Raw genomic sequence first — 13536 nt, forward strand, 5'->3', positions numbered from 1 at the left:
GGCCAGGCGCGCTCTCTCTCTCTGTGTGGGTGAATTGGTCAGGTCTGTTTGTCTAAGTGGATCACCGCACCCTTGCAAACTAGACGATTACTAATTCAGCACTGACTGCATAATTGGACGGAAAGGGAAACACCAACGCTTTTCAGGCTCTGTATAAAAGTGAAGAACACTGCAGGTGAAGGAAAACAGAGTGTATATTAGATGAGTGTGATGACTTCAATAGACAACAAATGAGATGGCAACATATCTGTCCTTACTGCTGCTGTTTGTGTGGGTCTCCACGAGCTCTTCAAATCCACGTAAGCCAACAGAATCTATCTATCTATCTATCTATCTATCTATCTATCTATCTATCTATCTATCTATCTATCTATCTATCTATCTATCTATCTATCTATCTATCTATCATCTATCTATCTATCTATCTATCTATCTATCTATCTATCTATCTATCTATCTATCTATCTATCTATCTATCTATCTATCTATGCAGTGATTTCTGTTGACTCTGTAAATAATTAACACAGCTGGTTGTTTGTCTCTGTCTACATGTACAGTTATGTTTCTCAGCATATTAAATTTTCTGAATGTCAGGGGCGTTGCTAGACATAAAGCTCTACTGGGGCACGTACCCCCTTCGCCCATACCCCCCCCCCCCCCCCCCCCCCCCAAAAAATTATATATATATATATATATATATATATATATATATATATATATATATATATATATATATATATATATATATATATATATATATATATACACTTTTATTCACTATTATTTTGAAGAATAATTGTATAATAATAAGAATACTTTTATTTATAATATAATATATCATATTATAAATAAAAGTATTCTTATTATTATACAATTATTCTTCAAAATAATCTTAAATGTAATTGGAAAACAACTGGAGTGATGCTAAGATCATTTAAGAAATTACTTTTGCATAAATATTAATTTCATTTGAATTAAATTCTATAGACAATTCAATAAAATAAAAAAAAGATGTCATAGGATTATCTGTTGTAGACTTGACACATGGCAGATAATTAGGTTTGTTAAGTCTTTACCTCCCTGACTCCTCGTCCCTCCTTTTTGCTTCATACAAAAAAATCTATCAGGAGGCATGCTTAGTAAGATCACCATCATATTGTTTAAACTTTAGTTTTGTCCACTTGCAAAACAAAAAAGGCTGTTACGCTGGTTTCCAACGCATGAGCGGCGCGTAACAAGCAGCCTGCTTTTTTGGCGCGCATGTTTACTATCGGGACTCTCAGAAGAAGAGCAGCGCGTGCGCGAGGCGCGCGTGTTCTCTGCGCACACGCGGAGATGCGTCAGTTTGCTTTTTGATTACATTGCTTTCACCAGCATTGGTTCAGTTGCACATAGAGAATAACGTCTTTATTTCGGAATGACCACTCTTAATAAATACACTTGCATATGAAGTAAATCATATCTCAATGCATTTACTGGGGCACTGGAGATTTTCACTGGGGCACGTGCCCCAGTGAATTGGGTCTAGCGACGCCCCTGCTGAATGTTTATCTTCTTGTCAAATAAACAGGTAGTTGTGGGGGTCGTTGTGGAGAAGGCTATTACAGAGGAAGTATCTGCCAGTGTGACTATGATTGTCTGGGCCTGAATGAGTGCTGTACAGACTTTCAGGTTTTGTGCACTTCAAGTACGGGTCATTAAAGCACTGGCTTGATCTATATTCTTTGTAACTGCCTATTAAATCATTTGAGTAATACTTGTATTTCTAATCACAGAGGACTCATGCAAAGGACGCTGCGGAGAGCCTTTTAATAGAGGCAACCCGTGTCACTGTGATATCGACTGTGTCTCGTATAATCAGTGCTGCCCTGATTATGAGAGTATGTGCTTGACAGAAGGTAAACCTATTTGGGACTAGTGCTTATAGCAATTACAGCATGTTATAAATAATCAATGATAATGCTTCATGTGCAACATGTACTACTAATTGTATATTTTGAAGGGCAACAGTTACTAGTAATTGTATATTCTGACAGGGCAAACACAGCACATGCCAAATATATATAAAATACTTAATACTTATTTGCAGTATTGATGAACATTTGTAATAATGTTGAATTACTGTATATGAATAGTCTTTACTCTCACCTTTGATTAAGTCAATGTGTCTCTGAAGAATAGATATCTTTTAAAAATTCTAACTCACCCCAAATGTTGCAATGATAATTTAATATATTTAAAAAATGTGTAATTACAGATTAATACATCTGGTTGCATGAGTCTAATCCTGATTAATCTGCTGTGGTTTGAAGCTTATATTTCTGTGACTGTCACAGATTCTGCCTTAAAGCCAAGAAACACTGCCAGCGCAGCTCAAAGGATCGCTAACTTATGCCTAAACATAAAGAATAAAAAGTCTACAGGTATAATTACTGTAGCTTTATCACAAATAATCAAATCATAGTGTGCTGATCTTTTGCTTCATGTACTGTAACTTTACATTTTTTCCATCAACAAACAGTTCTTTTACTGTAAATCTGTGATTTGCTTTTGTTTTTGATAGAATCCTCCAATGAGGACATGACCAATTTGGAAGGAACCGGAGGTGTGTCTTTCTCTTTCTTGGTCTTTTTTAGTCCTGTAATGATTTTGTTGAAACACATGACTTTTGACATTTCTGCTGATGAAAAACCAGCAGAATCAAGATGTTAAGATGCAGAATGTTTTTCTGTGTCAATTATTACTGATAAAAATCTAACTATTAAATTACATCATGTAAATGTACTTCATGTCATAACTAATGACAAAAATATAATTGTTTTGGTAAGATTAATCAGTTACATAAACAACATCTCTGAATGTAATACGCTCAAAGTTCAATGCAAAGGGAGACACTAGCTTTTACAGAGTTAGCTTAGCAAAGCCTACAGTAAATGAAGTTTGGGGACTCAAACATATACAGCCGGGCTAGTGAGATCACAAATGCCTCGTGCTTGGCCAAAGGTGCTGTAACGTAGCAGAGAAAGGTAAAATGGTGTCCAAACGCTGCTATTTCCAAAAAGCTTGTTCTGTTTCTGTATTTGGGCTTCCAAAAGACACGATACAAAGAGAGAAGTGCTTACAGTTTAATTTAATCATGTTCCAGAGAATTATATAAAAATATATATAGCTAGCATTTGACAAAGGAGAACTTGCATAATCCCTCCCAGTTCAGTGCTGGATTCGGCTAAAAACTCCTCCAACCGATGAAGCTGCGGATTGTGAGCCACAACCTGTAAGTGTTTTTATTTGTTAAAATTGATCTATGACATGTATAGGGTCTATTTTAGGCTGGATGCTTGGCCATTTCGTCTTATCCAATATCTATTGGGAGGGAAATGGACCTGTCAGACGAACGCCCCTCACTTTAATGTTAATTTTGCCAAATAACTGTGCTTATCACTGGGTGACAAGCTGTTATAATACACTGAAAGTATTATGTAAATAATATATAATATGTAATCAATATAACTTATTTATAATACAACAACAAACTCTGCACTGCATCGGATGTCATTCCCTCGCTGTAAATGCTCCCGTTTTTTTCTGTAACTTCGCTGTGCATGCTGAATGTTTACAAACCGGTAATTTGTCTATATAATTAAAGTAAGATATATGAAAAAATAAAGTGATAACTAAGCATGAGTACACATTGCTTTGCATCCCATAAACACAAGCAATCCTTAAAAATACACTCTGGACCACCTCTTTAAGATCATTGCTTATTTGGCAAGATATGCCTCCATTTTGCAGCCTGAGTCACTGTAAAACCCTGTTAAAATGACATTGTTTTCTTATGCTGAGACAGATGAGTTTACAGTCCCTGAGTATGAAATTGAGCCCACACCTTCAGAGGCCCATGGTGAGTAATAAACCTTACATTGTGTTTTTCTAATGTGCAAAACACCACACAGAGCAGGAGTTTGCGAATATGTTGATTATTACAAAACGAATTAAACATTTGACTAATTAAATTTTTAATGTAATCACACAGATGTCCCAGCAGAGATTTTGCCTGAAGGACCTTACACACTTACAAGCCCAGAGCCCGCAGAAGATCCAAGAAACCAAACTCCTGCAGAAGATCCAAACCAAACACCAGCAGAAAATCCAACAAGCCCAGTGCCAGCAGAAGATCCAAAAAGCCCAGTGTCAGTAGAAGATCCAACAAGCCCAGTGCCACCAGAAGATCCAACCAACCAAACACCATCAGAAAATCCAACAAGCCCAGTGCCAGCAGATGATCCAAAAAGCCCAGTGTCAGTAGAAGATCCAACAAGCCCAGTGCCACCAGAAGATCCAACAAACCAAACATCAGCAGAAAATCCAACAAGCCCAGTGCCACCAGAGGATGCAACAAACCAAACACCAGCAGAAAATCCAACAAGCCCAGTGCCACCAGAAAATCCAAAAAGCCCAGTGTCACCAGAAGATCCAACAAACCAAACACCAGCAGAAAATCCAACAAGCCCAGTGCCAGCAGAAGATCCAACAAACCAAACACCAGCAGAAAATCCAACAAGCCCAGTGCCAGCAGAAGATCCAACAAACCAAACACCAGCAGAAAATCCAACAAGCCCAGTCCCAGCAGAAGATCCAACAAACCAAACACCAGCAGAAAATCCAACAAGCCCAGTGCCAGCAGAAGGTCCAAAAAGCCCAGTGCCAGCAGAAGATCCAAAAAACCAGACACCAGCAGAAAATGCAGCAAACATGGCACAAACAGAAGATCCAAGAGACCAAACACCAGCAGAGGATCCAGCAAGCATGGCACCAACAGAAGGTCCAAAAAGAATGGCACCAACAGAAGGTCCGACAAGTGCAGCACCAACAGAAGGAGCTACCCCTGTCCCAAGAAAGACACCTGCTCCAATGAAACCAACAAAAAAACCTACTCAACCCAGTAAAGAAAAGAACGATATATCTGAAGTAAAGGAATCTCCCAAGGATCCTGTTATCATTTCTCCAATCAGAGTGACAGAAAAGCCTCTTAAACCTTCATCAGACCAAAATGGCAAAACAGATCATATTTTAGACTATCAATCTGGTAAAATCTTATATTAATGCTTATATTTCACTGTTTCAATTCTGTATGAGAACCATGTAGGGTTTTAGTGTGGAAACAATGTCTTAACGCTCAAGACGTGTCTGTTTTCTAGATGATTATGACAGTAACCTCTGCAGTGGGCGTCCAGTCAGTGGTCTGACAACACTCAGAAATGGCACTATTGTGGTGTTCAGAGGTCAGTTTGAAATGGCAAATGAATTATTGCACGTTTCTATGGTGGCATAGTGTAATGTCAAAAAATTAATTGAGACCTTAATTATTAAATGGAATGTTCCTGATAGTTGAGAACACTGAACCGAATGTTAAGTGTGGAAGAATGTGTCACTTTTCCTTTCTTCTCTGTAGGACATTATTTTTGGACTCTGGACAAACAGAGGAATCCTGATCCTCCTCAGTTAATTACACGAGTGTGGGGAATCCCATCTCCCATCGACACTGTCTACACCCGCTGCAACTGCCAGGGAAAAACCTACTTCTTCAAGGTTCATAGGCAGTCAAGAGGACAAACACTTTATTTCAACACCAGTGTAGTATATAGCCTACTGTTGTGGCAGAAGGTGTCAAATGAAATGCTGGAAGAGAGCTGATGCATCTCCCCAGCAAACAATTTAGTGTTTAATAGACATCTAAGCGTAGACAGCTTGGCTAAAACAAGGTAAAATTTGGGCTGTCAGTGAAAATCTAATAGACATCTAAGAATATCCCAAAACTAGACTAGTCGTCAAATAGACAGACTTTATAGGTGTAGTTATTCATTTCTGTTTATCTGATGACTAGTCTAGTTTTGGCCTATTCTTAGACCTCTATTAGATTTTCACTGACAGCCCAAATTTAGCCTAGCTTTAGCCAAGACGACTATGTTTAGACGTCTATTAGACATCATTTAGACATCTTTTTTTAAAAAAAATGCTTGCTGGGTTATATTGACAGGGAAAGAGCTACTGGAGGTTTGAGAATGGCGCGATGGATCCTGGCTTTCCTAAACCCATCAGCGAGGGCTTTGGACAGATTGGTCATATCACAGCTGCTTTGTCTATACCAGAGTATAGAAGCAGAAAAGAGTCGGTCATCTTCTTCAAAAGAGGTAAGTATTGTTGGTAAAATGTACATGAATATGCTAAAAGCTATGGATGTTTATTTCCACCAAAGTAAAATAAATAAATAAAAGTAATTAGTTACCTTTCACAATGCCGTTAGAACTTTCACACCTTGCAAGTAAAATAAAAAAATAACTGTTAAATGAAAAAGGCAGTTTTATTATTCTTATTCTGTGATGAGAACAAAACAACAGGATTACAAGATGTAAACAAAATTCAGTGGTTATAATGTTTGACTTGTAAGACTCAGAAACTTGCAATAGCAGTGTGAGATCGATTTACTTATATTATTCCACAATATTGGGATTATTTCACCCAAAAATGTTTTTAATTGCTCACTCTCATGTTGTTTCAGTCCATTGAGACTTTTGTTAACCTTCAGAACACAAATTAAGATATTTTAGATTAAATCTGAGAGTTTCCTGATCCTCCATAGACAGCAATAGTCACGACTCGTTCAAAGTCCAGAAAAACACCTAAATAAGACCATATATGCATTCAGTTTACATTCAATACTTTTGTGTGCATACATAAAACAAAATTAACGACTTCATTCAATAGCGTCTTCAGTGTCAATATAGTATGCACATTTACTAGAGCACTGTGTTCTTTATGAATGTCATTCTCAGTCAAGCTGCTGCTGACATGTATCTTGTTGCGTTTGAAATATCAGTGCACAGTCTTTGTAAATGTTAAACCCTATACTGACACTAAAGAGAAACTGTCATTATTTTAGTTCTATTTATTCATTTTCTTGTCGGTTCAGTCCCTTTATTAATCAGTCACCACAGTGGAATGAACCGTCAACTTATCCAGCAAATGTTTTACGCAGCGTATGCCCTTCCAGCTGCAACCCAGCACTGGGAAACACCCATACACTACACTGCACATGTCTGGACTGTAGGGAAAACCGGAGCACCCAGAGGAATCCCACGCGAACACGGGGAAAACATGCAAAATCCACACAGAAATACCAACTGACCCAGCCGGGGCTTGAACCAGCAACCTTCTTGCTGTGAGGCGATTGTGCTACCCATTACGCCAACATGATGCCCCTAGTTCTATTTATTTTCATAATATTCTAAATATTTCATAATGTTGAATCGCTGAAGACACATGGACTATTTTGTTGATGTTTTTGGTACTTCTGGACTTTGAACTAGTCAGGATCAATGGACGATCAAGGAGCTTTCAGATCCAAAATATCTTTGTGTTCCAGAAAAGGTCTGTGGAATTTGGCACAAAACGAGGGTGAGTAATTATTGACAGAGTCTTAATTTTGGGTGAACTAACCCTTTAACCCTTTTCTCAAAATCGGTTTTGTATTATCGAATTACCCGATAAACGGTGCCATCTTGTGAGGATTTTGACAATTGCACACACTATCGCCATCTGAACAGGCTTCTGAGAGATAATAAAGGAGACAATAACGATGTCTATTAACAATAAAATTGAGGAAATTCATTTTAAAATACTACATGCAAAGTAGTACCTATAAGATACATTAAAATGGAGGACATCTGTAGTTTCTGTAAAACTACATTGTAATGACAAAACTTAGTTATTATTTTACATTAAAATATATTACTTTTTCTAAAACCAAACCCAACAAAAGTCTTGAATATATTGTCAATCTATTTCATTGGCAAAATTTCACATACACAAACAAAAAAATTCTGTCATCTCCCACATTAATAATTTTTTGTATCGATTTAGATTTTTATTTCTACGTGAAATTGTTGAAAAGCAAAAAAACAAAAAACAAAAAAAAAAAACCAGATATAAATCAAACAGTTTTTTGATTCCCCTGTTAATTCTTAAAATCATTGGATTAAAAAATGCTGAATGTTATGCTTTGTGAAATAATTATTATTTTTAACATTATTATATCAGTTTGAGATTTATTTTTGACCTTTTAACCTTTATTAAGTGGATAGGACAGTATTTCAGACAGGAAGCGAAGTGGGAAAGAGAGTGGGGGTAGGGACGGGAAATGTCCTAAAGCAGGAATTCAAACTCAGGATGCCCTGAAGTGCTACTGCACCATGTCAGCACCCTAACCACTAGGCTATTGTGCCAACATTGTTTTTTTTTTATTTTTTTTTTATGTTCACCTTTTATAATGTTGTTGTAGTATGCATGTTCCTGAATGTTTAGCACAGGTCAATTTATAAGCTTTGCTGTAATCAATAAATTTAGTATTTAACAAAACGACCATTAATGCAAAAAAATTGACGTCAGTGCATGATGCAGTTAAGAAAAAGAGACAAACGATTCTCATCTAGTCACTTATTGAATGAATCCATCACGTGTAGTCAAGACGTAACTTCTCATGAATTAAATAATACAGTCATGATTGAGCATGTGTTGGAAATAAAAACACAGGATTGGACACACTTTGGGTGCTTGTTTTGTTCTTAGGCGAGTGTTGACTTTGTTATCTTTTCCTGCAGGTGGAATGGCTCAAAAGTACACATACCAGGTCACTCCAGACTGTGGGAGAAGGCCAAAAATACCAGTAATCACAGTGAGGATGAGGACAAGAAGACAAACAGGTGAAGAGTCACAAGTTTCATTACATAATACCATTACAGTCGACACAGCAGTACAATGTTGTTCCAGATAAATCTCATTTGTATAAATGACAGGAAGTTAGAGGGAAGGTTGTGTGTAGATCAGCATTTATGTAAACAAGAAAAGTGAAAATTCTATGTATAGTATTTCCTGGAAGAGACATTTCACCGTGATAACCTCAGACAGGACATGTTGTTCAAGGTGAGGCCTGACAGACCAGATAAGTATCTGACCTCAATGCATTTTGACTCATTTTTGGGTGTTTTGTTCCCCAAGCTGCAGCACTGGGGCAAGTGATCAACATCTCACGAACCTGGAGAGGATTTCCAACCATGGTGACCTCATCTGTGTCTGTACCCTCCAGGGTCAAAGAGGGATACAAATACTATGTTTTCTCTCAAAGTGAGTGTTATGGCATTCAGCAAAACTAGGAAGGAGCTTTAAAAAAAATAGTTAAAATAGTTTGGCCTGTCCAATTTTGGGCAACAAAAACATCGGCTAATACATTTCTAATTATTTTATTTTTGTATTATTATACAATTATAGTATTTATTAATATTTTAAAATGTCAGGTTTTGCATTTTTATTAGCTTTAAAAATATATATTACATGGAGACTTTAAATATGGCTATGCCTTATGCTATTATGGGCCCCAATTCTCAATTTTGACCAGATGGCTATTAGTTGGCACTTATAAAGCACATATTAATGCCTTATTCTGCATGACCATACATTACATCCCTTACTCCTATCCCAAACCTACACCTAACCACTACAGCTACCTTACTAGAAGCAGTGCATCTGAGGAAAACATCAGAATTAATAATGAATGTTCCCCATACTCAAGTACTACCATTAACTTTAGCTGACTGTATTGGTTCTCATGAACTAACAAATATAAAGACAGCAATAATGTTAGTTAGTTCAATGACTAATAAATACATGATTAAATCCAGACATTTGTAACCATTTGTTGTGAATAAAGGGATCATTTATGATGATAATTCTGTCATCTTTTACTCACGCTTCACTTGCTCAAAACCTATTTGGATTTTCCTCTTCTATTGAACACACAATATGATATTTTGAAGAATGGGTGCTGGCTGTGGAAGTTAAAATATAATCATTTTGTGGTCAACAGAAGAAACTCAAAGATTTTAAAACATGAGGGAGAGTAAATTATGAGATAACTAAGTTTTTTTTGGATGAACCCTGTATTTGCTATTCTTAAAGATTAATATATATCCAGTAAAATGCATTGTACATTGCTAATTCATGTTAGCCAATGCATAATTCTTTTACAAATCTTTAAGCCTTACCCATAATTCTACATAGCTTCATATTTCAGCTTTCATAATATTAGTCAACCTTGGGTCTAAAGTAACATTTCTAATTTCGTTTTACGATGTCTAGAATTATATAGTGTTTTAACAAAAGCAACATGTATTACCCATTTCTGTTCTTTTCCTTCACAGGAAACTATTACAGCATGAAAATGGAAAGAGAAAAACCAGTGATCTTAAAACCTGTAACAGGTCCAAAGGAAAACCCAGCGACCAGCTTCTTCAAATGCAAAGACACTCAGAAAATCTGAGTCATTCATCTCCTTACCTCCTGCCATTTACAGTATATTTACATGCATTTGTCTAATATGCAGTGGAAAACAACCTATCACAAAAATAACTTTCTTCAAAACAATTTTATTTGATGGATGTAGAATCATTAAAAATAACAATTATGGATTGCTCAGAGCATAAAACTAACAAACAACAGCTATAATACACTGACTTGAAGTCCTGAAGCAGAATAAAAGCACAGCTGTTCTTGTGGAGGCATTAGCTCAGGATGAAGACTGCTGGGATTGTGCTTCATCTGGCAAAGCGTCCTCTCACACCCATGACGCTCAGTCCATCTACAGCAAGAAAGATGTCAAATTTTACAAATTACTTTGTAAATGCAGCCGGCTTAAAAATGAAAATGTATAAAGAATGAAGGAAATAAAAGTTTGAGAAATTAACAAATAAGAAACAAAAGTCTTACCCCTCTTCACAATGCTTCTAGAACCTCGACTTCCAGTCCACTGTCTGCCAGAGCCGCTTCTGGCTTTAGGAGGCTGAGAGCTCGTGTCTGAGAGAAAAGAGAGAGACAAACAGTTAGTGAAACAGAAATAAGAGATTGCAGGTGGTTTGTGTAATTTTAGTGTGTCTGTGTGTTCCTACCTGCTGAACTAGATGATGGTTCCTGGCTTGTAGAAGGCAGACTGGCATCATCTGAAGGCTGCGCTGCTTCTTCTGCCTCAGTCTGAGACACGGCCTCAAGTGAAGCTTCAGCACTGCACAAACATTTATCAAAGTTCCCATAAATACTAATATATATGGATTCTTGTTATGGCAAAATCATAAAAGAACATTTTGAAAAGTCTCGAAACTTAAAAATCTGACCTGTCTCCTGCATCCAGGAACATGTCGTCTCTCTCCTCCACTGCTGGAGCACTGAGGCCTGGTGTAGAGGTGCTCACCATCGGCACAGACTGAGAAGCATGTTCACTTGCTTCAGATACAGCAGCCTCTGAGAGAATCGTCACTGAATGAATAAAAAAGCAGAATATCACAGTTAAAGCCTGCTCAGAGTGCATTGATCTGAGCAGTTAAAATGTACTCTGATGGCTACTTAGGAAACATGTGGCTTGAGTAAGTTAAACATTTCTCCAGTAGGGGTGTAACAGATCACGGTTGATGCATGATTCGTACGGATCATTCGTGAGTTTCTGTGAAGGTGTTGGTCTATTAATTTGTGGGTTATTAAAGGTGTTTTCTGTCACACTCATTGTTTAGCCTGCATTAATGCATTCGGTGTAAGCTGCGTGATTAATCAATGAAAGATCAGGATCTCAACACCCACGCAACAAATTATAAATGATGGTGATTTGCATATGTTTATTAATCAATCCAATCACTGCATTTATTTATGTGTTTGAAAAACACAAAAATCAGTTACAAAGTAATGAAGTTACAAACTGTCAAATAACACAGAAGATTGTAGGATAACAGTTTATAATTTAGATAAAACCACTGATGTTTATGGTAAAGATTACAATCACCATCATATGCCTTTCACAATGCTCAAAAATGAAAGTTGTAAGCAGCAATTACATTATTTAACCAATAGGTGGCAACAACCAGCCATCAAAAATATGCCACTGACTAATTCTTATATTATCAAACATGAAGTTTTATGAGTGAATAACTGAATCATTTATTGAAAATGAGACTAAAAATAAATATGAATAGAGTGGAGGAACTATGACGTCAATTTGTATGCAAAAACCCGGAAGCCAGTTAATATTTAGCAATTCTGGTTCCCTCGTCCCAAAGTCAATGGGATTTCAGTTAAATCGCTTAAATAGGTCCGTGGCTAACACAAACTCAAGATCCTTTCACGTTTTATTCTACGACATAACACAGTTACATCACACTCTTGAGTTTTTAAATCAGTTGTGCTTCTTTTATAAGACGGTTGCTATCAAGTTGCTAAATGGGACTACAGGCGGTGTCGGAGACATTATATGTCATCGAGCTGAACTGGTCTGGAACGCAGCTCGCTTGTGTTGGGCATTTGGATTAGTCTGTTATTTAAGTATTTTCATGAATAGTATTTCATAGTTTGTAGTAGGAATTCATATTGTGTGTAGATAATGCCTTCACTTGTAAAGACTGTCAAAACAGATTCATTTGTTGATATTTTATTTTGAATAAACGATATTATGGGGGATACAGCTTACCAGTGCAGCCTGTCTCTTTCCTGCTCTTAGTAATGCAAACGTGTGAATAATTGTGTAAAAACATACATATTAATGTGATCAAAGGATTTTTCCTCGTTTTTTTTCTTCATCTAAACACATTTAACTCAACATAACTAATATTTACACTCCTCCTTAAAATGTATAGCATATGTGACTGTATGAGCTGCTTTTCGCTGTAATTCGTGATAAAAAAGAATATTTAATGTTGTTCTGAGTCCATGATGGAACTTGCAGGCATTTAGACATGTCCTTTATGCCTCATTTCTGTGGTCTGTGACTAAGGCAAGTAGGCTGTGAGCGATAAACTTATTTTAATATGTCTTATGATAATACTATGTAGGCACATTTATACACGCAGCTTTAAAACTTTTATAACGACTGTAAAGCAAAACAAAATGTTTTTCCCACGTAAAAAACTATCCAAAAGGCACGTAGGTCTATGTGTTTTTGCGTATTTATTTGTTTATAATATATAGCATGCATTATAATATAATAAACAGAGAAAGTAAATCTTTGTCATGGACCACATTTCTAAAGATAAGCTTGAAAAGTACTGACGTCACAGGCGAGCGCCCGAAGGCACTGTAGTCCGTTTATAGCCTAATGTTAACATTTCAATTCTTGCATTCGCATTAAAAATCTAAAAGTACGAAAAGTTGTGTTTCCATGTGAGGATTATCCAGCTGGACAAAACATGTAAGTGTAACGAACAGTGTCTGAACACAGAGTTTATTTTTTGCAATCTTCGAAAAGCCCATGGGAAAATCCTACAGGGATTTTATCGAGGGAACCAGTTTTTATTGCTAGCAGCCGATTAGCCTACAAGGTGATGTCATAATTCCTCCACTCCATAGCACAATTTATAATGATAGATTTCTACATTTAGCATCAACAGAAACAGTAATAATAACACTGAATTTATCACAGTATTGAATATTTTACTATTTATTTTTATT

The 13536-nt window shown here is 36.6% G+C and overlaps 2 protein-coding genes across 5 annotated transcripts in view; one reads left to right on the forward strand and one right to left on the reverse strand.

The window, feature by feature from the left end:
• Positions 1–12558, forward strand: prg4b (proteoglycan 4b). Of its 3 annotated transcripts, XM_056481538.1 has the most exons (13): positions 1–299; positions 1571–1687; positions 1776–1898; positions 2337–2423; positions 2564–2605; positions 3848–3901; positions 4034–5086; positions 5199–5282; positions 5453–5589; positions 6038–6191; positions 8658–8759; positions 9055–9180; positions 10254–12558. In XM_056481538.1, the coding sequence occupies exons 1-13, from the start codon at positions 236–238 to the stop codon at positions 10370–10372; spliced, it is 2262 nt and encodes a 753-aa protein (XP_056337513.1). In that variant the 5' UTR covers positions 1–235; the 3' UTR covers positions 10373–12558. The 3 variants fall into 3 exon arrangements, with proteins under 3 accessions (XP_056337513.1, XP_056337514.1, XP_056337515.1); XM_056481539.1 differs by lacking the exon at positions 2337–2423 and having other exon boundaries at positions 2–299; XM_056481540.1 differs by lacking the exons at positions 1571–1687; positions 1776–1898; positions 2337–2423 and having other exon boundaries at positions 3–299.
• The window catches only part of tprb (translocated promoter region b, nuclear basket protein), a 25159-nt gene continuing 22085 nt past the window's right edge, over positions 10463–13536 (reverse strand). For both annotated transcript variants that reach the window (XM_056481537.1, XM_056481536.1), the window contains exons 47-50: positions 11220–11361; positions 10998–11110; positions 10819–10905; positions 10463–10690 (exon numbers count right to left, since the gene is read on the reverse strand). In XM_056481537.1, coding sequence (XP_056337512.1) covers positions 10647–10690; positions 10819–10905; positions 10998–11110; positions 11220–11361 — 386 coding nt within the window. In that variant the 3' untranslated portion in view covers positions 10463–10646. The remainder of the gene's footprint in view (positions 10691–10818; positions 10906–10997; positions 11111–11219; positions 11362–13536) is intronic.

The sequence above is a fragment of the Danio aesculapii genome, chromosome 20 (genome assembly GCF_903798145.1).
Source record: "Danio aesculapii chromosome 20, fDanAes4.1, whole genome shotgun sequence".
Taxonomy (NCBI): Eukaryota; Metazoa; Chordata; class Actinopteri; order Cypriniformes; family Danionidae; genus Danio; species Danio aesculapii.